This window comes from Protopterus annectens, chromosome 1.part2, assembly GCF_019279795.1.
Source record: "Protopterus annectens isolate FY-2018-M chromosome 1.part2, PAN1.0, whole genome shotgun sequence".
In the NCBI taxonomy this organism is placed as follows: Eukaryota; Metazoa; Chordata; order Ceratodontiformes; family Protopteridae; genus Protopterus; species Protopterus annectens.
The window spans coordinates 1,019,446,841-1,019,469,042 of record NC_056727.1 but is presented as its reverse complement, the minus strand read 5'-3'; the positions used below and the strand labels follow the sequence as shown (position 1 = coordinate 1,019,469,042).

General features: G+C 38.8%; 1 protein-coding gene across 1 annotated transcript in view; it reads left to right on the top strand.

Moving 5' to 3' along the window:
• The window catches only part of LOC122792225 (CUB and sushi domain-containing protein 1-like), a 3,080,606-nt gene that overhangs the window by 2,666,932 nt on the left and 391,472 nt on the right, over positions 1 to 22,202 (top strand). The window contains exon 59 of the mRNA XM_044059969.1: positions 15,477 to 15,656. Within this exon, the coding sequence (XP_043915904.1) occupies positions 15,477 to 15,656 (180 nt within the window). The remainder of the gene's footprint in view (positions 1 to 15,476; positions 15,657 to 22,202) is intronic.

Sequence of the window (22,202 nt, the reverse complement as noted above, 5' to 3'; positions counted from 1 at the left end):
GACTAGGTAATGGTTTTCATGGATCTGTTGCATTAATGAGTTTAGATTTTTATTTGAAACTGTTCATAGGTTCATAGGTAGGTACTAGGCTATTGGCCCTAAGGCCTATGTAAGCCAAGCCAAAAAGGTACCCTGGCTTTTGCTACCCAAGAAAATGATTTTCCTGTGCCCCTGTCAAGTACAGCCACAGAAGTGATCCCTGGGGTGAATTTCCTATCTCCCATCCAATCATCAAGATTTTTCTTGAAGAGTGCTAATGATGAGCTTTGTTTGATATAGATAGGTAGTTTGTTCCAGAGTATGTGAAGTTTCTGGGACAGGAATCTATCCCTCCAGCATGTTCTGTTTATTGTGGTGACAAGGTTTAGGATCCTAGAGCATGTAGCTCAGAGGACTGGGATTTCTTTAAGTGGAGCACATCCAACAGCTCTGGGTTTGACATAGCTTTGAATGTTAAGCACAGATCACCTCTGAGTAGGCGATATGCAATGGAGTAAAGCTGGAGTTTTTTTGAGACAGTCTGTGTAGGGCATCTGTTTGAGGCCAGTAATCCTCTTTGTGAGGTATTTCTGCAGCCTTTCTAGCTGTTGTAGATGTCTTGTGAGGTACATACCAAAAGGGCGTTGTATTCTATAATGGGTCTAATGAGTGACGAGTAGAGGGGAACAATGAGCTCTTTTTTCCTGGATGAGAAACCTTTTGTGACAACAGTTACTATTGTGCAAGTATTTTTCTTTCCTCTAATTTTTCTCTTAGTCTTTATGAATATCTTCTATCTGAAAATTTTGAACTTCATGCATAATAGTAACAATATATATAATCTCTCCCTTATCCTCAGTAGTCCACTCTATCATCTTTATGGCTCTTTTTTGGCCTGTCTGGTTTTGCACATTTTGTGATTTTTCTGGACTAGTACTTCCTTCTGGAATTGGGGGGGATACTCCCTGCTAAACCTGGTTTAATCCCATTGTATGAATGTTGACATGTTTCATATGATTTAAAATACAGTCTACATATCAGTGTTGTTTTGGTGAGATTTTGTGAAAAAAGTGTTAACTACATGAAGGTGCTCACCAAAACTTGAGTTTGAAGTCAATTCCAGCAATACTACTCGCTTTTTCTTTTTGATGTCATCATCTCTCCACTTAAACCCCTGTATGAGTGATCACCTGACCTGGTGAAAATGACATGCAGGTGGTCTGCTTGACTGTAAGCACATTTACATGCACATTGAATCATCCCATAGCTATAACATGAGCACACCAAGCAATCCATAAACAAGGGCACTAGTGCACCAAGGCAAAGTTCTAACTAATTTTATCATAAAAATGAGGACAAAATGTGGAGATTCAGTAGTCAGAAACAGGGAAAAGCAAGCAGAGAATGTACAGAAGGACAGCAGAAAAAAAGATTGGTGTGGGGGGAGACGGGCATTTTCTGGCTACAGATGTCCATTTTTTTGTGTGTGTAAGGATAGAGCAAGGTGAAGAAGAGAGTTGGAAGAAAGGTATAGGGAAGGAAGCAAGAGCAGACAGACAGACAGACAGAGAATGTAAAACAGAATTGATATAGGAAACAGTGAAGCATAAGGATGGAAACAGCGGAGAAGTGCAGTCTAGCAGAGTGCAGACAACAGCCGATAGGGAGGATTGGGCTGTAAGCTGGGAATGGGGAGTGGCACAAAAGAATGTTGAACACAATGATGGGGGATAGAGAGGGATGAGGAAGACCTGCTAAACCAACCTGTAGGACAGCCACCCCCAGAAGACAGTCATCTCTCTTGCTGACATTATGGGAGAGCTTTACCTATGGTGGCTTGATGGTTGCATCAAGCTGCCTATGTGAGTCTACAAGATAGACAAGGAAACATTTTAAGGTGCTAATGTGGACATCAAGCCCCTGGTCTTTCACACTCAAAAGACTCCACATTTGAGCTAGGTGACCCACAAGAACCCATCTGCACCACTCTTGGATGAGGAGTGCTGAGATTTAGCAGTGGTGGCCACCAGTAAGTGCTCCAGGTCACCTTCAACGGGGTGACCTTCATCTCCCAGGGACCCAGCAATTGGAGTGCTAACCACTGTCTTGCAGCAAAATAAAATAAATGGAGAAAAACAAAACACAGCACAAGAAGGTATAAGAGAGAAAGAAAGAGAGATAGTAACACAAATATAACTAAGTAGTTATTTGTTCTACAGTTTATTAAAATACTACATGACTGCCAGTAATATACTTATTCTGCCACCTAGTAAGCCTTTCCAGCCACCTCTGGAAACAGTCTTATTTTCACTTCATTTTTCTGTAGTGCTGGAAGACATTTATTTATCTTTACTTGTTTAATTATTTAGTGTCTGTTATTTGGATACGTGGACAGGTACATGGACTGTTTCCAACTGGCCAAAATGGCAAATACAAAGAGCAAACAAGCAAAAAACATATACATACATATATACATACATACAAATATTTAAAGCATGGGCATTAATACCCTTCTAGCCTGCAATATACCAAAACAGTTGTTCCCATAATAAGTGTCCAGACTGTTCTTAAAAAAATCTAAACTAGTGCTTGCTTTAATGTAATTTGGCAGTATGTTCTATGCATCAGCTGCTGTCTTAGTGAGCCAGTTAATACACTTCTTATTCCTATAGAATCTTCTACACAGATTGTCAGATGATGCTCTACTACTTTTTGATAACCCCAGAAATTCCCAGAGGAAGTTATCTTTAGATGTTATATATACCTGAATAAGATCTCTTAAATATCTATATGAGACACTGTACAAGTTCAGATATTTTAGTCTTTCATAATAACTTAAATTTTCACATCCATGGATGCACTTAGTATATCTCTGCTGTACTCTTTCCAGTTTACTCATGCTTGATTTTGTACAAGGTTTCTATATTCCTATTCTATACTCAAGTTTGGGTGTAATGTAAATAAACAACGACATCAGCATTCATGATTTCCTGGACTTTATAAAGCTTTTTGTACAACCTATAGAGCTTATGTTAGTTTTTTTATTTGTTCCTCAACAAATTGACTCAGCCACTTTCTTTAGATTCTAGGATCTGACTTACTCTTAGCTCCTCCCTTACCCACAATGCCCCTGATTACTGTATTACCCCAGATCTCGTTTGCCGCTCTTAAAGATTGGTTGGGATTGTGACTGCTTGAGATCTAGTAGAGTGTTAATGAGTGAACTAATAATATTTTTCAGTATATTTCAGTATTTTTCTTTTCGATGCATCTTGATATAGATCCTTAATCTCCCTTAATTTTATATATATATATATATATATATATATATATATATATATATATAGATTCACTTTGAATCATTGAATGTTCAGAACATTGATGTTCTGATCATCGAGACCAGGACATCTATGTTTAGAACATTGAAGGTTCAAAATGAACCATAAAAACAACAAAAAAATCACAAACACTATGTGCCCCCCCCCACACCCCTCTACTTTAATATTCTAACTCCGAGATCGCACTACAGTGGGGTAAGGGAAATTTCCCATTTACCGCTATATGCTGTAGAGCTAAATGGGAGATTTCCCGTACCCTACCTGCAATGCCAAAACTCAGATGGCACACACACACAACATGCAGGGCACCTTGCTGCCCTGCATACACACCAAACATTCCACAATCTCACTTACCTGGCACTTCCACTTTAAACCTTCAATGTTCTGAACATCGATGTTCTGGTCTCGATGATCAGAACGTCAATGTTCTGAACATTCAATTATTTAAAGTGGAACCATATATATATATATATATATATATATATATATATATATATATATATTTATATGTGTGTGTGTGTGTGTGTGTATGCATATATATTTTACAACTTTTTCCTACCATAAGGTGCTCTAGGCTTACCATTGCTGGTAATTTTCCTTTCTTTACCTAGGCCCGAGGTATTCCCTTTCTATCACAGTTGGTAATAACTCTTTTCTGTAGCTTTTTATCTACTAAAAAAATTGTTTCAGTCAAGTTTACCTTTAAATTTTATTTTGTTTTTGTTTGGTAGTGAATTGTAAGTTTTCAGTATGGCTGACAAGCCTACTGTCTTTAAAAGTGAGCTTCCTGTGGGCATAACATCCCAACTTCTAATGCCCCCAGGGTGTGCGTGTACTGTTCAGGGTCTGCACATTTGGATGCCACCTGCTCCATTTGTGAAGCTTTTAATGTAAGGGCTATTTCTGATCATAGTGTAATTAAAGGACTGCTTCCAGCTTTGGCTCCCTCTGCTGGTACATCTTCTTCAGGAGCTCAAAACCCTTCTCAGAAGACTAAAGAGGCTAAGAAGCATAGGAAATGCTCCTCCTCCAACTCTCCTCTGTCTGTACCTTCCTCTCAGTCTCTTGCAAAGGTACCTAAAACCTGAGATCTGAAAGCTTTGGATCCGATACCTGTTGACACAAAGTCTCTTCAGCTCCACTCACCAAGATTTTCGCCAGGGCTGGTCACTTCTAGACTAAGGTCTTCCATCCTTCAGGAGACCACAAAGAAGTCATCCAGACCACCTTCCACTTCATCTTCGGTTCAGTCTTCCGGAGTTTCTCTGAGTTGGAAGTGGATTGGATGATGAAGAAGTTCCTCAGAACACAGATCCAGAATGAGGTTCTGTCAGCTCCATCTTCCATCAGATCCGTGAGCTTTAAGCCTTCCTTTCAACCTGTATGTGCTCCTTCTCTGATCGAACCAGTTGTTTCAGAGTCCTCAGATCGGAGTGCCTCCAGAGTTGAACAATCTGATCCAAAGGTCTTGCCGCCCTTGATTCTGATGACTTCCCTATCCCAGTAGGCTCTGACTCTGTTGGAGGATGATGGCTCTAGGAGCTGAAGCATTAGAATCAGATCCGGGTGTGACCTCAACTCCGAAGTTTCTTGCACTGTTCCTTCCTCTTGGAGCTTCTGCATTGGATAGCTCAGCTCCAATTCCCCCATCAGATCTGAGGGTTCAGGGGCTGTGAGGATTGTCTTATCCAAGAGTTTCAGCTCTAGTCAAATTGATCTCAGTGTCTCCTGGATCATCAGCCTTTGAGGTGATGGAGAGGGTATTGCCTGTACCTAGATTGGCTTCAACTCTTCCTTCCTCAGATCCATGCCTCCAACCTCCTTTGTATCCTATGTCTGAGTTCTCTCATCCTACACCTCAAGGACAGCCAGCCCAGATGAGCTACTAAGCAGTCTCCAGTAGGGAACATCCCATCTCTTCCAAGACTCCTCCAGAGCGTCCCACTGAGGAGGTCCCTCAGAAGAGGTTGTGCAAGAGGAGGCACCTGGATTCCTCACAGGAATCCCTCACAGAGGACATTGATTTCGATGAAGGGGAAGGGTCCCCTAGATCTCCACCTGAAGATGTCTCATTTAGAGACAAATTAGACATCCTTCTCCAAAAAGGTGGTTAGTCTGCCCAAAATCTTTCCCAGGAGGAATCAGTGTTCTTGGAAGCCTTTGGGGCTGGACCATCTACTTCTTGGGTTACCCCTTCTATGGATGAGCTAATATACTTGGTCTCTCACAGAGCATGGAAGGAACCAGACTTCATGGAACAGATCCCTAAGCACCTGGACAAGATTCTTAGTGCCCAGTCAGACAGGCTACTTTGGACAAAGGGTGTTCCTGTAGATTCCATGGTCATTGCAGCAGCTATTAAAAGGGGTTGGATGAATAGAGCTCTTCTGTCCATCCCCCTAACAGGGAGTCTGTGGCATTGGTGAGGTTTGGGAAGTGAGCATATGCATCAGGGACCTTCACTTTATGGTCACTGAATTATTTGGTGCATTTCAGAAGGTTACAGTGGGACTTAATCAAGGAACTGTCTAACTGTCCCCAGGGTCCATGTCTGTAGAGGAGCTGAAATCCTTTTCCTCATGACTGGCTACCTACAATCCATTACTAACAACTCCATGAGGTTTATCTCATATGCAGCTAAATGTTCCTCACAGGCTGCCTGTTCAGGCATAGCCATTAAGAGACATGCTTGGATGTGGTTGTGTGAATTTGCAGATTCCTTTAAGGCATCATTCATCAATGCTCCCTTTTATGGATCTTCCTTATTTGGACTAACAGTTAGAGTCACTCTCCTGCAGTGAGAAAGATGGAAAGACTCTGTTTGCTGTGGGAATCCGCTTTTCTACTCTGCAAAGAATCTTTTCCAGGAATCAATCTGGTGGTAAGAAAGCGTGGTTCAGAAAATCCCAAGGTCCTTTCAAGGAATCACGTGGAGATTTTTCCCCCATAGGCAGAGGGGAGAATAACTATAATGGGAGACACCACCCTTGTGGCAGAGGAGGTCTGCAGAATCAAGGTTCTTGAGGTTCTTTCTCAGACAAGCCTTTTCTGTGCTCCTGAAAGGATACCCAACTGTCTCTCTAGAGGCAGTCGGGAGGTGCTTATCCTTGCACCCAAAAGCCTGGACAGCCATCAGACAAGATTATTGGGTGCAAAGAATCATATCCAGAGGATAATTCATTCCCTTTTCCCAAGTCTCCACAGAAAAGAAAAAGTCTTCCCAATGTTCCACCCAATCAGAGGGAACAAGTAGCTCTAGAAATTCAAAAGCTGCTGGAAAAAAGAGTCATCCAGGAGCCCCCCCCCCCGCCCAAGACCAAAGAGGATCCAGACTTTATTCAAGGTTCTCTTAGTACCAAAAAAAACAGGGGACCTGAGACCCATTTTTTTATCTCATGTATTTGAACCAGTTTGTAAGGAATTCCAAGTGCGGGATGGTCATGGTTCAGTCCATTCTGCCTGTCCTTCAGAAGGACGACTGGATTTGGTCTCTAGATTTTCAGTACACATACTATTGCATAAAAATAGACACTCCTGAAGATATCTAAGCTTCTGGCTGGGTCCCAGTCATTATCTGTTCAGAGTCCTGCCCTTTGGTCTCACCACAGCTCCCAGTCTGTTCACCAAATGCATGGCAGTGGTAGCAGCTCATCTAAGACTGTGTGGATTCAGAGTGTTTCCTTATTTAGACAACTGGCTTCTAACAGCACTGATCAGGCATCTTCTGGTAAAGGCCAGAGACTACCTTCTACTTTTATCTCAATCTCTAGGGATTACAATAAATCTGGTAAAGTGCCAACCTCAATCATTTCAAGCCTTGGAGTTCATAGGAGATCATCTAGACACAGTCAGTTGAATAGCTATTCTGCCTCAAAACAGAATTATTATTGTGAAATCACATTTCAATCAAGTTCTCTCTCATCTGTCGCAAGATTAATACACAAAGCCCCAGGGTTGATGGCTGCTGCAATAACTTTACTGCCAATGTTCATCTTCATATGAAAATTCTTCAGTGGACTCTAGCAGTGCAATGAGTTTTCATCAACAGTCTCTATGACATCCAATAACATTATTTGAGGCTTCAGAAAATTTCTGCTTTGATGGATGCATTCCAAAGAGATTTAGCAAAGCTGCCCATTTGTCCTTCCTCCCTTGAGAGCCGCATTGACCATGGATGCCTCCCAATTAGGGTGGAGGGCATTACTTGGAATGAGCAGTTCACGGTTTGTGGTCCCAAGAAGATAGCAATTTCCATATAAATGTTCTAGAGCTGAGAGTGGTACTTTTAGTATTGCAGGTCTTTCAGAGCTCTCTTCCACTAGGAACTATTGCTATTCAGATGAACAACATGTCAGTAGTCTGGTGCATCAACAAACGGAGGGAACCAGATCTTACCCTCTTTGCTGAAAAGCAGTGAGAGTTTGACAATGGAAAATCTCCAATTACTTTCTAGTAGTGGTGCACATACTGGGGAAATCCATCATATTAGTAGACAAGCTCAGCAGGACCATCTTGATTCCTCATGAATGGTCTCAATCAATCAGTGGCAAAGATGATCTTCCACAAATAGGGTCAGCCATGCTGCAATCTGTTCACCTCTCCCCTCAACAACAATGCAGCAGGATCTTTGCCTTAATTGCCACCAACCAGGGACAGTCACCAAGAGTCCATGTTTGACCTTCCAGTCTCCTTTATGCTCACCCTCCACTACCTCTAATACCCAAGTTTCTTCAGAAAGCCAGCCAGTTGAAGAGCGAAGTAATCCTCATTGCCCCATTCTGGCCTTGGCAAGTGTGGTTTCTCTTTCTGTGGTCTCACCTAGTATGCCCTCCATGCACACTGGACCTGAGTTGAGATCTCCTGTCACACCCATCAGGGATTATGCCACCAGACATTACAGGCCTCAAGCTGACTGCATAGATTCTCCACTTTCAGTGATGGCTAGAAATTAAAGGCCTTCCCCTCCAGTTCATCAAATCCTTTTGTGCCCCACAAACTTTCAACCAGGAAGATTTGTAAGAGTAAATGGGTGCATCAAAGAGACTTAGATCATTTCACTGCTCTAATCCCAGCTATTTTATATTTCCTTGCCTCTATTTTTCAAACCAGGGCAAGTTTCTCTATGATTAAAGTACAGTTAGCAACCATTCCCAACTACCACACTGATGACAAGGCTTCTCCTTTAGCTTCAACTAACTTGTGCAAGGCCTTCATAAAAGGTATATTTTTGCTTATACTTCCAGTTGGAGATCCCACTCCACCTTGGGATTTGATGTTGGTTTTACAATCTTTAGTACATCCTCTGTTTGAGCCCTCGGCTAAAGTAGTTCTTAAGTTTAACTTGGAAATCTAACTTTTTGATTGCCATTACTTAAGTTAGACAAGTTTCAGAACTCTAAGCACTCTACAAAACCACCATATCTAATTTTCCACAAGGATAGGGTTACCCTGCTCATTAATCCTTCCTTCCTTTCTACCTAAAGTGTCCTCTGAATCCAGCATCAGTCAAGTCATTAACCTACCAGTTTTCTTTCCAAATTTTGAGAATAAAGGAGGGTATATGCTTAATCTCTTTGATGTACATAGACAACTTTGTTTTACCTATGTAGAACCAATGATTTTAGAAAAAACATATCAGTTGTTTGTCTCCTTTTCTAACACCAAAATGGGAAAACGAGTTTGAAATGTTACTCTAGCAAAATGGATAACATGTTGTATTTCTCATGTTTATTTCTTGAAAGGCCTAACCTTAAAAACAACCAAAGGCGCATTCACTCGGGTCAATGGCTACATCAGCTGCTTTTTAGGCTAGAGCTTCATTGATGACATTTGTGCAGCTATCACTTGGTCTAATGCTGAAACCTTTGTTTCACATTATGAGTTGGACATCATCTCCCGAAATAGAGCATCATTCGGTTCTGTGGTGCTCTGAAATATCCTTCCATGAGGGACACAAGGTAATTGTAGCTAGGGACTCTGTCCCGTTTGTTGAGGTATGAATGAAAGTGATAACATCAGATAAAAAATGTATGTACTCTCCATAATGTTCCATCTGTGTTGTCCCTTTTCATTCTTCCTCAACTCCCCTCCCACCTTCCCCATCCATGTCTTTGGTAGTTACCTAATAGAATTCTTATTAGGAACCATTGTTCCTCTTTGAGCTTCTGATCTTTCAGCTATCACTTTTCTGTTTTGGCTAATTTGAGTAAACATTTTTTCCTGAGATTTTGTATAATAGCAGCAAACTTGATCTGAGGTTGTCCAGTGATCAGGGGCATTGTGAGTAAGGGAGGAGCTCAAGAGTCAGATCCTAGAATCTAAAGAAAGTGACCAGGTTGGATTTGAGGGTTGGATCAGAATCCGTTAGTTGAGGAAGAATGAAAATGGACAACACAGATGGAATGTTATGGTGAGTACATAACTAATTGGTTGATATGATTAGAAAAACTCAAAGTCGGATCTATCCATATACATGAGACCTTAAATGAATGTACAGTTTCAATCATTAAAATGATTAATTAAGCATTAAATATTCACCTTTCAATTTGTTTCCCAAATCTCATATGCATGTATTTATCAGCATATTATTCTCCTGTGCCTAAATGGTCAATTTAGTCAAGTTCTTTTGCAGACATATCCTATCTGTAACATATGAAATTAGTTTACCCAATTCCAGTTCATCTGCATACACACTGTAGAACACATCAGATGAGAAAGATAAACCAGCAAGATTCAATCTTAACAAATATGAGCCTAGGACAGAGCCCTGTGGGACACCCTGACTGAAACCAAGAATTTTACCAGTAAAATTGCTGTATGATATTTGCCATGTCCTATCTGTAATCCATGCAGCTATCCATCTTATCAAGAGTACATCAATACCTAGTTGTTCTAATTTATTCAACAATGTTTTGTGTATGACCCTGTCAAATGCTGAAGTTAAATCTGCATAAATTACATCACAACACAATTTTTCATTCATAGCTATTATTATATTGGTATAGAACATCATGTTACAGATGGTAATAGATCTATTATGCTGATATATGGTTTCATATCCCACCCTTTCCAAATCTGACAATAACTTATCCAAAATTGCTTTCTCTATTATTTTTCCACAGCATGAAAATAGACTTAAGAGTCTGTATAAGTCTGGAATTGTCCTAGTTCCCTTTCCCTTAAAGATAGGTTTAATGAGTGCATGTCTCCAGTCTTGAGGAATCTCCCCATATTTATATGACATAGTAAATAATAAATACAGTGGTACTGTAAGTTCTTGCTGAAATCTTCTCAGGTCATTATTACTAATTCCATCTCCTCCCTGTGCTTCGTTTGGATCCAGTTTGCATAATTTGTTTTCAATATCATCTAGTTTGATTCCAGTATCTGAGGTAACCTGAATGTTATTCAGTAGGGCAACTTATCAACCCCTTTGTAGAGCCAAACTTTTCTGAGTGAGATTTTGCAACTATATCTATAACCTTTTGTGTCAGAGAATAAAGTTTAGAATCTACACACAGTTTATCACTTTTTATGTCTTTACTCCTTCCACATTTTATGTATCTATAAAATGATTTCCTGTTATGCTCAATATCTTTATATAAATTTTCTTCAAATTTTTCTTGATCTTGTCTCACACTATGCTTAATCTATTTTTTCAGCTTGTTTATTTCAGTTTTCAAAGTTGTAGTTCAACCTATTTTCCATTTTTTATATTTTCTATCTCTCACCTTAATCAGGTGTCTTGTTGTTATGGAAATATATCCCCTTGAGGTTAAACATTTTTTTTATTTTTTGCACTCAAAACAATCTATCTTTCAAAACTCTTCACATTCCTTCTTCATTTTTTCCATTGAACGCATCACTACAATTAGTTTTACAAAGCAACTTTTGCTTCGTTATAATTTGTAATTAATCTTCTGTGCATTACTTTAGATTTCCATTTGGCAGAATTACTTAGCAACAAATTTACCTTTATAACCCCATGATCACTGCATATCAGTGGTGGTAAAACATGACATGAAGTAACAGTAATTTCTTTAAGAATACAAACAGTGTCTAGTACGTTCCATTCCTTTTAAGTTTTTTTTTTACAATCAGAAGCAATTTTTCTTGAACATACGTTGAGAATAATTTCCTTACTAATGTTGCTGAATCAATATTATTCCAGTCTGCTTCTGGTAAATTTAAGTCCCCAGCCACTATTATTCTTCCCTCCTGTGTTTCATGTAAAAAATGTTTAAATTTCTCTGGGTCATCAGCACTTGATTTTGGTGGTCTATACACTCTAACAATTGCTGTGTGTTCCAGGGTTTTCTTTATTGTTACAGTTATGCAGTCTATAACATTGATGTTATAGCATGTAATAATCACAGATATCATGCCATGTTTTTGTCATCATGTAGTATCTGCTACATGTGGCTGTATGTCCTGGCTAACACTGTTCCCTATCATAGCACCTCCACCTGATTTTTGTTAGATTGTCTGTTACAATAAAAACATTTATACCCTGACAGAACTGGTTTCCAGTCTTTGTTTATTTACCATGCTTCACAAACAATAAGAACTTCAGCCTTGTGGGAATGTAGCAAATTTTCCAATTTAAAAAAAAATATATATATTGTTAATGCTCCTAGCGTTAACAACCATCAGAGATTAATCAAATATTGCTATCTGTGAAAAGTTAAATTTTCGACATGGCAAAAATCCTGCCTAGTGTTTGTCAAATATTGCAGAATATCTGCTGGAAAAATTATGTTCCCTAATCTTAACACATGGGTACCATCCTGTCTGAACTTGTGTGCCCAAAATTAGTCTCAGATCCTGTAAACATTTCCATTTTCTAAAACTGGACATTTTTCATGTAGGTATTTACATAAAAAAACTGTTCATTTTCCTGCCACAGCATGCAGAAGCCCTGAAAAGTTTATGCCTGCTGAGGCCTTGTCAATTCTCTGCGTCAAATCCAGGTTGAACAGTGTTAGCCAGGACATACAGCCACATGTAGCAGATACTACATGATGACAAAAACATGGCATGATCAGTAGAATAATGCAGAGTGACGGTAGTGTTATCAGGTTTCACACACACACACACACACACACACACACACACACACACACACACACACACACACACACACAACCACATGTAGCAGATACTATATGATGAGCAAAAACATGGCGTGATCAGTAGAATAATGCATAGTGACAGTAGTTGGCTTTATGTACACACACACACACACACACACGCACACACACGCACACACACACTCACACAGCCAACATGACCTTCCAGTCCAAGACTGATCAGGAACAGGGCATATAGCATGGACTTGGGAAGATTATGCATAATATGTTTTGTAAGATACAGGCAATACCACACTAAATCACCTCATCAGCATAATAACCATGCTATGAGCCTCATTTTGCTCAATAAAAATGCAGTTATCATTTTGCAGAAGGCCAGATTATGGTGAGCAACTTATCAATATCAGAATATAGAGAAAATAAGAGTATACTACCATATAGGCAACAGACAGCAAAGAGAACAACTGGAAAGGGAACTTAGGACTTCAGTGACCACACCACAAGGGTACAAGAAAGAAAAAGAGGCTGCTACAGAACAGTGGAGTATGTGTGGTACAGTTACACAGACATGACAGGAGGCTGATAAAATGGGAGGGCTCAATGTGACAGGGCAAGTGCTTTCCTGTTGGGGTGGGGGGCACAACCTGATAGGCACAGAGGATAAGCAGGAACCCTTAAACTCGTGAAGGAGGGTTCATTCTCACAGGGCACAGAAGGCAAGCAGAACAGGTTGCAGTATTATTGGGATCTCAACCTGATAGACACACAGGTCACACAGGATAGGTTGCAAATGCATTTGGTAGGAACTCGTCCTGAGAGGGCACAGGGAGCACAAGTCAAGCAGAGTCACTGTCCAGTTGTGTAGATGAAGTATCACTGTCCCACAAGTGCACAGACAATATGACATGCTGCAGACTATTCTCTCTGCATATTTCTGAGGGACATCAGGCATGGCTAACATACCTACAACTGCCACTCTGTAGCAGAGTATCAGAAACTGTTATACTATATCAGCACCCAGCTAAGTTATTTAAGTTAGTAAGGAGGCAATTGTTTGCTATCATGGACGGTAGCATGGACAGCCACAGATATATAGGTTGATCCATATGGGTAACCCACAGGTGTACATGCTCTGGCTTTGGATCTTTAGGACCAAAGGATTGGCAGTATCCTGAAAAGTTTACCACAAAGGAGATGGAAGTGTTACTACAGGCCCTATGCGTACGTTTGATGTGAATCTTTTGATAGGACAAATCTGGTAGTGCTTTCCAAGTCCAGGTGTGGCAGAGACTGATACAGGACATCAGTGCAGTGGGTGGTCATAATAGGATAATAGTACAGGTGCATCAGAGGATCATCATTATTTTATTGCTGTCAGGACCAAGACACACAGAATTGCCACAGATTGTCTTGTCAGTAGGAATGGACCAAAACCATATGAGTTTCACAGAGATGGAAGAAGTCCTGTTATCCCACAGTGGAGAAAGTGGGAGGACCCTCACACATGCCAGTGGCTTGGATACGGTAACAATTGTCAGAATGTCTAGATACCTCAGTGAGTGGTAGCCTATGCCATTCCTATGGGAAAGTGGCTTGCATCTGTGAATAGTTTAGTCATACAAACACATATGCAATTGTGTCATCCAGGAACATTAGACTGTGACAGTGATAATATGCACCACAAGCTAAATATGTACCCATAAACTATTTGTATGACAAGAAGTCAGTATATCTGTGTGCCGTATGCTGATGGGCATCATGAATGTGATCCAGCATTGCCACAGGGAATGTTATTTGTATGTATTCATAAGTTCCACTGGGATAAAATACTGCACATCAGGTCACAGCTTGCATGATGTTAGTGTTGTCTGATGATGACACCATGCAAATTACACAGTCTAATGACACACTGTCACTTTCAGCAGTGCTAACAGTGAAGAGCATGCTCACATCATATATAACTGTGGTGCCTATGGAGGGGAAAGATGACATTTTTAGTTAAGACGTCAAACACACAAGTAGTGTGTTAAATCCTGGAGTATAAAGTTCTACCCTGCTAAGCCAGTACTTCAAGGCTTGCAAGCCTGCCAGTGAGGGATACTGGTACAAAGTGACTTGACATCTAGAGTGCACATCAACCAATTGGGCTCTAACTGAGAATTAGACACTATCTGTAGGAATTCAGTTGTATCTTTAATTCTAGCTCTAACATATGGCAATAGTGGCTGTAAATATTGAGTGAAGAACATAGATAGAGGCTCAGTAAGAGAACCTATTCCCGACACAATCGGTCTTCCAGGGGGCTGGTTAAGATCTTTGTGTGTTTTGGGCAGGAGGTATAGATATTGCTTACCAGGCTCCCTTACAGTAAGATGTTGTCTAATTCTTTTCATTTTTCTTTTTGCTTCAATTTTTTTGCACTAATTATGGGTGGAAATTATGTCATAGTAAATGATGGGACACTGAGTGTATTTAAACTAATGAATATGTATTAGGATATCACTGATGAAGGCTACTTGCCGAAACCGGTTTAGAATGTGATATAATTAAAACATTATTTTTGTCCTTGTGGTGCTGGCCTCTTTTATTTTGTATCTACTAAGCTTGTTTGGCCGATCGCATGAACCGTACTTACTAGCTAACTTGTGGGACTGGATAGATAGATAGATAGATAGATAGATAGATAGATAGATAGATAGACAGACAGACAGATAGGCATTTAGATATGTATACACAAATTAAAGCTGTTATAATAATGGTCATTGGTCATACATAACTGTGTGTTTATGCATATGTGTGTGTGTGTGTGTGTGTGTGTGTGTGTGTGTGTGTGTGTGTGTGTGTGTGTGTGTGTGTGTGTGTGTGTGTGTGTGTGTGTGTGTGTGTGTGTGTGTGTGTGTGTGTGTGTGTGTTGTGTATAGTAACCTAGAATAAGACCAAAACTTTGATGCTTCTGACTTCTGACCAATTCAAGCCATATATGGTCAGAGATGTCATCCTTTGTTATATAATAGTTTTTGTTCCGAAACACAGGATGTGATCATGCTTTATTCCCTATTTTTTTTTTCAGCACACCACTGCAAGCAGCCAGAAACTCCTCCTCATGCTAATGTTGGCGTATTGGATTTGCCGTCATTTGGCTACACTTTGATATATGTTTGTCAACCTGGGTATCGTCTCATTGGAGGTTCAGAACACCGAATCTGTAATGCACAAGGAGGCTGGTCAGGAAAGTCTCCTGTCTGCCAAGGTAAGGTCTAAACCTAGAAAGCAAAGTCTATCTTCATGTATTTGTCAGGATATATTTTAACTTTGTGTCTATCGATCCATCTAATCTGTCTGTGTGTTGTCTTTTTTATCTACTTTCAAGTGTGTGTGTGTGTGTGTGTGTGTGTGTGTGTGTGTGTGTGTGTGTGTGTGTATGGTTTGTACTACTACTACTACTACACACACACACACACACACACACACACACACACACACACACATGCAAACATATATCTAGAGAGAGAGAGAGAAAACGAGAGAGATCAGTAAGTCTGACATGTCCATGAAAATATATTTATATGTAGGTCACTGTCATTTGCTTTTATGTATTTCTGTATGTTTAATGAGAATGAACAGAAAAAATGGTCTCAGCGGAGTGTATAACAGGTATGTTCAGAAGTGACACTGATGGTATGTTCAGAAGTTGGCTGGCTCTGAGTTATAGCTCTAGAGATGATTACTGCTATGCATAACCATTTTGTTACTGCAAACTGAGTATGCATGTTGAAGCTCAGTATAAAACTGGAAAATAATCATAAATTAAAGAAGATGGCTGAAAGGTGGAACTTCATTTGTAAGCTGTTATTTTGTTATTGGTATGATTTTCTAACTGTCTTAGAAGAATGCAGGTTTTGCTGATTTCATTCTGTAAGTTAACCTGTAGACAAAAACGGGATCAAACTAAGTCATATCACACTGTTAAATCCTTGTCACTGTTGACAATGAAGAATAAGAGGGAAAACCAGCCGCAGAATGAGGAAATGGCAGTGTTGTGTTTTATTCTTTTATTGTTGATTTGTATGGGTTCTGCAATAAGATGATAAAAAGATTAAAATAATACTGTGTTGGACATTTGAGAGGATGACCTTGCTCTCTGGAATCTGGGACTAGCACTGCATGTGCCATTATAACATAGTAAGGAAGGCATGAGGCTTCTTCTTCTTCTTATGTATGAGTATATTTGTGGCTAGTAATCTGGTTTACTTCCAAGTTCCAAAGACATGTTGTTTAAAATGATTGACTGCTCTAAAATAATCCCATGATTTGTGTTGTGACATTTTTCTCCCAGTATCTCTACAATAATGAAATTGGATTAATATCATTAATGTAACAAAGTAAATAAAACGGAGAAGTCAATTCCCCCAGTAAAGAAGGTGGAGGTTATAGATTGAAAATGAGTGAAAGTGGACAAAAAGATGTTTATGGCAAGATGTATAAGATATGACCTAATTTACGGTATACATCTATAAATACTGAAGGGTTAAACAGAATGAAGACTGCGCTAAACATATTTAAAACATGTTGTTAGCAAAAGGAATCAATATGGCAATAAAGAGTTAGAAATGAAAACAGTAATTCCATTGTACATTCTAACAGATAAATTTGGGTGGTGATGGTGAGGTTTGAATTTTGAAATGAATTCAGGGTAATTATTGAGGTTCTGATATTAGGAGGTATTGATTTATTGTCATATTTATTTATTTATTTAATTTTGTTTAGTAGGGTGGAGCACTGATCAAGTTTCAAATTTACAAGCTAATCACGGGTCGCATACATAGTCTCAACAGTAAAGTAAGATTAAAGTTATAATTAAATTATACAGTATAGTGATATAACATAATAATGTGTATACGAATATACACATATTTACAAGAAGATTTTAAAAGTAGTATGATCAAGGAGCATACAATGCACAATATGGGTGTTATGAGATAAATATGGACCAGTCTGTAGAGTATATACAAGTATGGAGGAAAATTGTAGCAGAGAAGAGAGTAGAAATTTGTAGACTACTAAGTGATGCAGTCTAACAGCTAATAACAGTAGAAGTGAATATTGGATATATAGAAGGGAATGGATAGGCCAGACAGAGAAGCAGTAGATATAAGTTTATATGTTGGTGAGATTAGGAGATTCAGCAACCAAGGTGATCTGGGATGAATGCAATAGTGCAACCATGGTAGTTAGAAGACATGTTCTGTGGTGTTTGGGCCCTGTGTTGAAAATAATTGATTCATGTGGTATTGTTTTAATTGGGGGAAGGAGTAGAGATATGCTTTTAGAATGGGAAAGGAGTTTGCTTGTTCTTTCTCATACTGTGACCTTACCTGCTTAGTATGGAAAGGAATTTTGTTTAAGGAGTATAAACAGAAGGGAGCCTAGCAGGAGTGTAGATCTTTGACTAAATCTTTTTTGTTTTATGAATGAGCGAGCAGTGAAATTTAGTTTGTAGTGAGCTGGCCATGAAATAAACCATATTTAAGGTCATCAGGTAAGAATTTAGAATTTAGAATTTAGAAACTGAGGCAATGACTAAGAATCCATGTTTGAGTTAAGAATGTAGAATTCTCTTATCTGTAGATTCTTTGGCAGATGGAAAAATTTTCTTGGCCTAATATAATATATATATATATATCTATATATATGTATATATATATATATATATATATATATATATATATATATATATATATATATATATATATATATATATATATATATATATATATATATAGACTTACTTTATATCCTCGAAATACTGAAATATCGAAATTTAGTATTTTGAAGCTATAAAGTTGAATTTTTGAAACCACGAAAACTAAGAACCGCAAAATTCAAAATCTCGCACACCGGAGATTTTGAATTTCGCACTTCTACTGCACAGACCCACACACACACACACACACACACACACACACACACACACACACACACACACACACACCATCCTCCCCACACACAAACACAAACTCTCTACTACATAAAAGCAGGGGCATGCCCCCCTGCACCCCCCATGTTGGAGGCTGCACCCCACACACACACCCTTACTTAAATATTCTCACACTGAGGTCACACTACACACAAACACACACAAAACACCACCACGCAAGCTACATTCTCCTCACACACACACATATCACAGCAACAAAACACACTGACATGCACCACAGCCCTTACCCAAAACCCTTAACACACACACAAACACACACACACACACACACACACAAACACACACACACACACACACTTACCTGAATCCATAACCACAGCAAAACCTCAGAAGCGCAAAATTCAAAACCGCCAGTATTCGAGGTTTTGAATTTCGTGCTTCTGAGCTTTCGCTGTTCTCAGTATTCCACTTTGTGGGCTCAAAATACTGAATTTCAATATTTCCGTATTTCGAGCTTCTAAAGTAAGAATCTATATATATATATATATATATATATATATATTTTTTTTTTTTTTTTGATTCACCTATAGTCTCCATGTCATGAAGTGGGAAGGTGAAGGTTTTTATCTAACCAAAACCCTAGATGTTTAAGGGGTGTGTTATTTATTATAACTGAACTGTTGACTATGGTCTGATTTATTCTAGTCAGAGGAAGCATGAGCAAGATTTTTGTTGATACCAAAGATCATTGTTTTTATTTTGCATGAGTTAGATTTGATTTCCTAATGAAAGCCTGACAGTTTTGTGATCACGTCACAAAACATCAGAAATTCTCAAATGCAAAATGTTCAAAATTAACAACTGACACACAAAGTGCTTATTTCTGGGGGACAAGCAGCACTGTCTCAGGGGAATGGGAAATCCATAACACAGCATAGTCTTGATCTTAAGTTCAACATCCCTGGAGTCAGACATTAATGATTGCCAAAGAGAGCTGAGTAGTAAGGCATCAACATAAGCCTTGTGCCTGTTTGTTTTCTACCTCAGAAATAGTTTGCAACAGATTTCATGTCTTCTTGAAGTTGTATGTTTTATGGATGTTTATGTTAAACCTGATGTAAATAGCAGTTTCATCTTCACAGAACAGGATGGAGTTTGTTGATGAGCTAAAAAAACTTTATTTATACACAGAGATACAAAGTAGGGGGGGTTGGACAGAGCTCTGAGTAATACCTTTAAATAATGAGTCTGAATTTGATGTGGGTGTACCAATTCTTACTCCAACCTTTTGGTTGGAAAAAACGGTTTTAGAACTACTGGGTTGCATTATTGATTATGTCACTCCTTAAACTGTATCGTTCATATACAGAAGCAACTTTTCTTTACAATTAATTCCATTTCCTGCTATATTCCTCTTGTTGAACTTGCAAGTTCATTAGTTTTTTTCTCTATAACCACATCTAGAAAATCATATTATGGTAGGATTACAGGTCAAACGAGTGAATGTTTTCTAGTGCAGTAAATAGGAACAAACATTCTTTTTAATGTTTTTTATTTTTTTAGCAGCCTGCTTTTTGTGCAAGATTGTGTTGCAGAGGGGTCAAGAAATTTATCATTGCCCCACTGTTGTGTGATCTCAGAGCTGATATATGTTATTAGCAGAGGATATGGGGACACAGCTCAATTAGATGGTACAGGAATGCTTGTTCTCTCTGCAAAAAATAAATATTTTTATTTGTTGTTTTTGATCATTTTGGATTCAATTTAAAATGATAGCTGTTACCTTGTTTACTCTTCTGAGAGTTCGATATTTGATAGACAGTCCATGGTAGGTATTTAGCAATGATTTATATAAAGCTGCAAAATATTATGGGTAATCAAAACGGGTCTATATCACCATATCAAATGGTGAAAATGCAGAACGGTGAAAATATTGAATGTTCACGAGAAGGAACTTGCTATTGTGGGGGGCTACGCCCCCCCCCACCCCCGCTAAATATATATTCCAACTCTGAGGTCACACTACAGTGAGGAAAGGGCAAATATCCCAATCCTCACTGTACTGCAACCCCAAAAACACAAGTTCGTTCTCGTGAACTTTCGATATCACCGTTCGGCATTTTCACCATTTGATATGGTGATATAGACCCAATCAAAACATATAACCATATAACCACAACAGAAATGTGGAAGAAACAGCAAAAGTTCAGATAAAACTCCACAGATTTATTATGAAAATGCTTACCTGTCTGTAATAAATCTGTGGACGTTTATCTGGACTTTTGGTATTCTTCCACATTTGTGGTGTGGTCATTAGATGGACTCTTGTTCATTTAGGTAATCAAAAAATGTCACCTCTAGCATGCAGTAGTTTCTTACTTACAACTACATTAAGTTGTGTTACTTTTCACTGCAATCTGTTCCACCTGCAAGAACTATCTGACTGTGTATTTCTAGTATGTAAAAACTACTGCTGATGTATTTAGCATGGAAATCTAGTAGCCTACACATTAATTTAGGCAGGGAGGCATTGTGGCTTTAGTCTTTCATGTTGTCATGGCAGGGAGTTGCAACTCTGAGAAAATAATCCAGGGGGTCGTCCTTATCAACAAAACAAAATATAAAACATGCTGCATCAAAAATTGTATAACTTGGTATTAGATATGGTAAGAAGTTAAAATGTGCTTCAGAATGTGACTAATACTCTTTAAGAGGGAACTTTTAACAGCTGGTGGTCTACTTGCTCAAAGGCTTTAGTGAGATTAATACACAGAACGGGTGAGAAGGCCCCTTTCCATGTTCATTAGATTGCTATCTCTAGGTTCGAGGGCTGCCATTGTACTAAAATTGGACCCAAATCCATTTTGATTAACTGAGTGGAGATTGTGATATCTAATGTATTCAGAGAGCTGGTTGTGGGAAGTTTTTCTAGTATTTTGCCAAGAGCTAGGAGAAGGTTAGATTGTAGGTTTGTGATCTGAAACTTGAATTTGCAATGATCACTTAGAGATTAAGGAAAAACAGTGGGACGGTGGGAGGGTGTCCTAATGGTTAAAAGTTCTGCCTTAACAAAACACAAGGCAGGTTTGTGAGTCTCAACAGGGATAACTGCTACAGGGCTTAAAATGGCTTGCAAGGGCAGTTAGCTTAGTACTAATCTATGAACCTATGAACCTATGAACAGACATGTTTTTAATTCTGTTTGGTATGCTGGCAATTATTTGGTCTAGGAATGAGTGGTTTCTTGTTTTTAGATTTCATCTACTATGGTTCTAAGTTATTATTATTTAAAGAAGATTGTCATGTGCTAACCATTCCTCAAAGTTTTAGCCCAACTGCCTAAGGAGGTTTCATTTAAAGCCTCATAATATTACTAGGTGCATGTAATAGGGAACAATTTTTAATGTCTGTTATTAAATTTGTTATGTGTTGTTAGGTGGCTGGATGCAGTTTTCAGCAGTTACAATTACAGTTTGGCATGTCAGCAGCATGTTATCAAGTTTAATGTTGCCTGGCTACTTTTGGTTCATTAAATTTCACAAATCTGCTTTAAACTTTTACAAACAATTGCATTCAGCAAATAAATGGATCCAATCTGCTATGAGATTCACCTTGCACCTCCAGCATTCTATGTCTAAATGAGTTAAAAGTTGCTGTAATTTGGAGTGGGTGTAAAATACTTGTGTTGACACTGCTACCCAAAAACTCTGCATGAGATTGTTGCATATCTAGGAATCAGAATTAGTAGGTGTCACCTTGCATTTCCAAATGACTTATCTAAACTTATTTACTAATACTTTTTAAGCTTATGTTGTTGTTTTTGTTGTGTCTTTCGGCTTTTCCCGGTTAGGGGTCGCC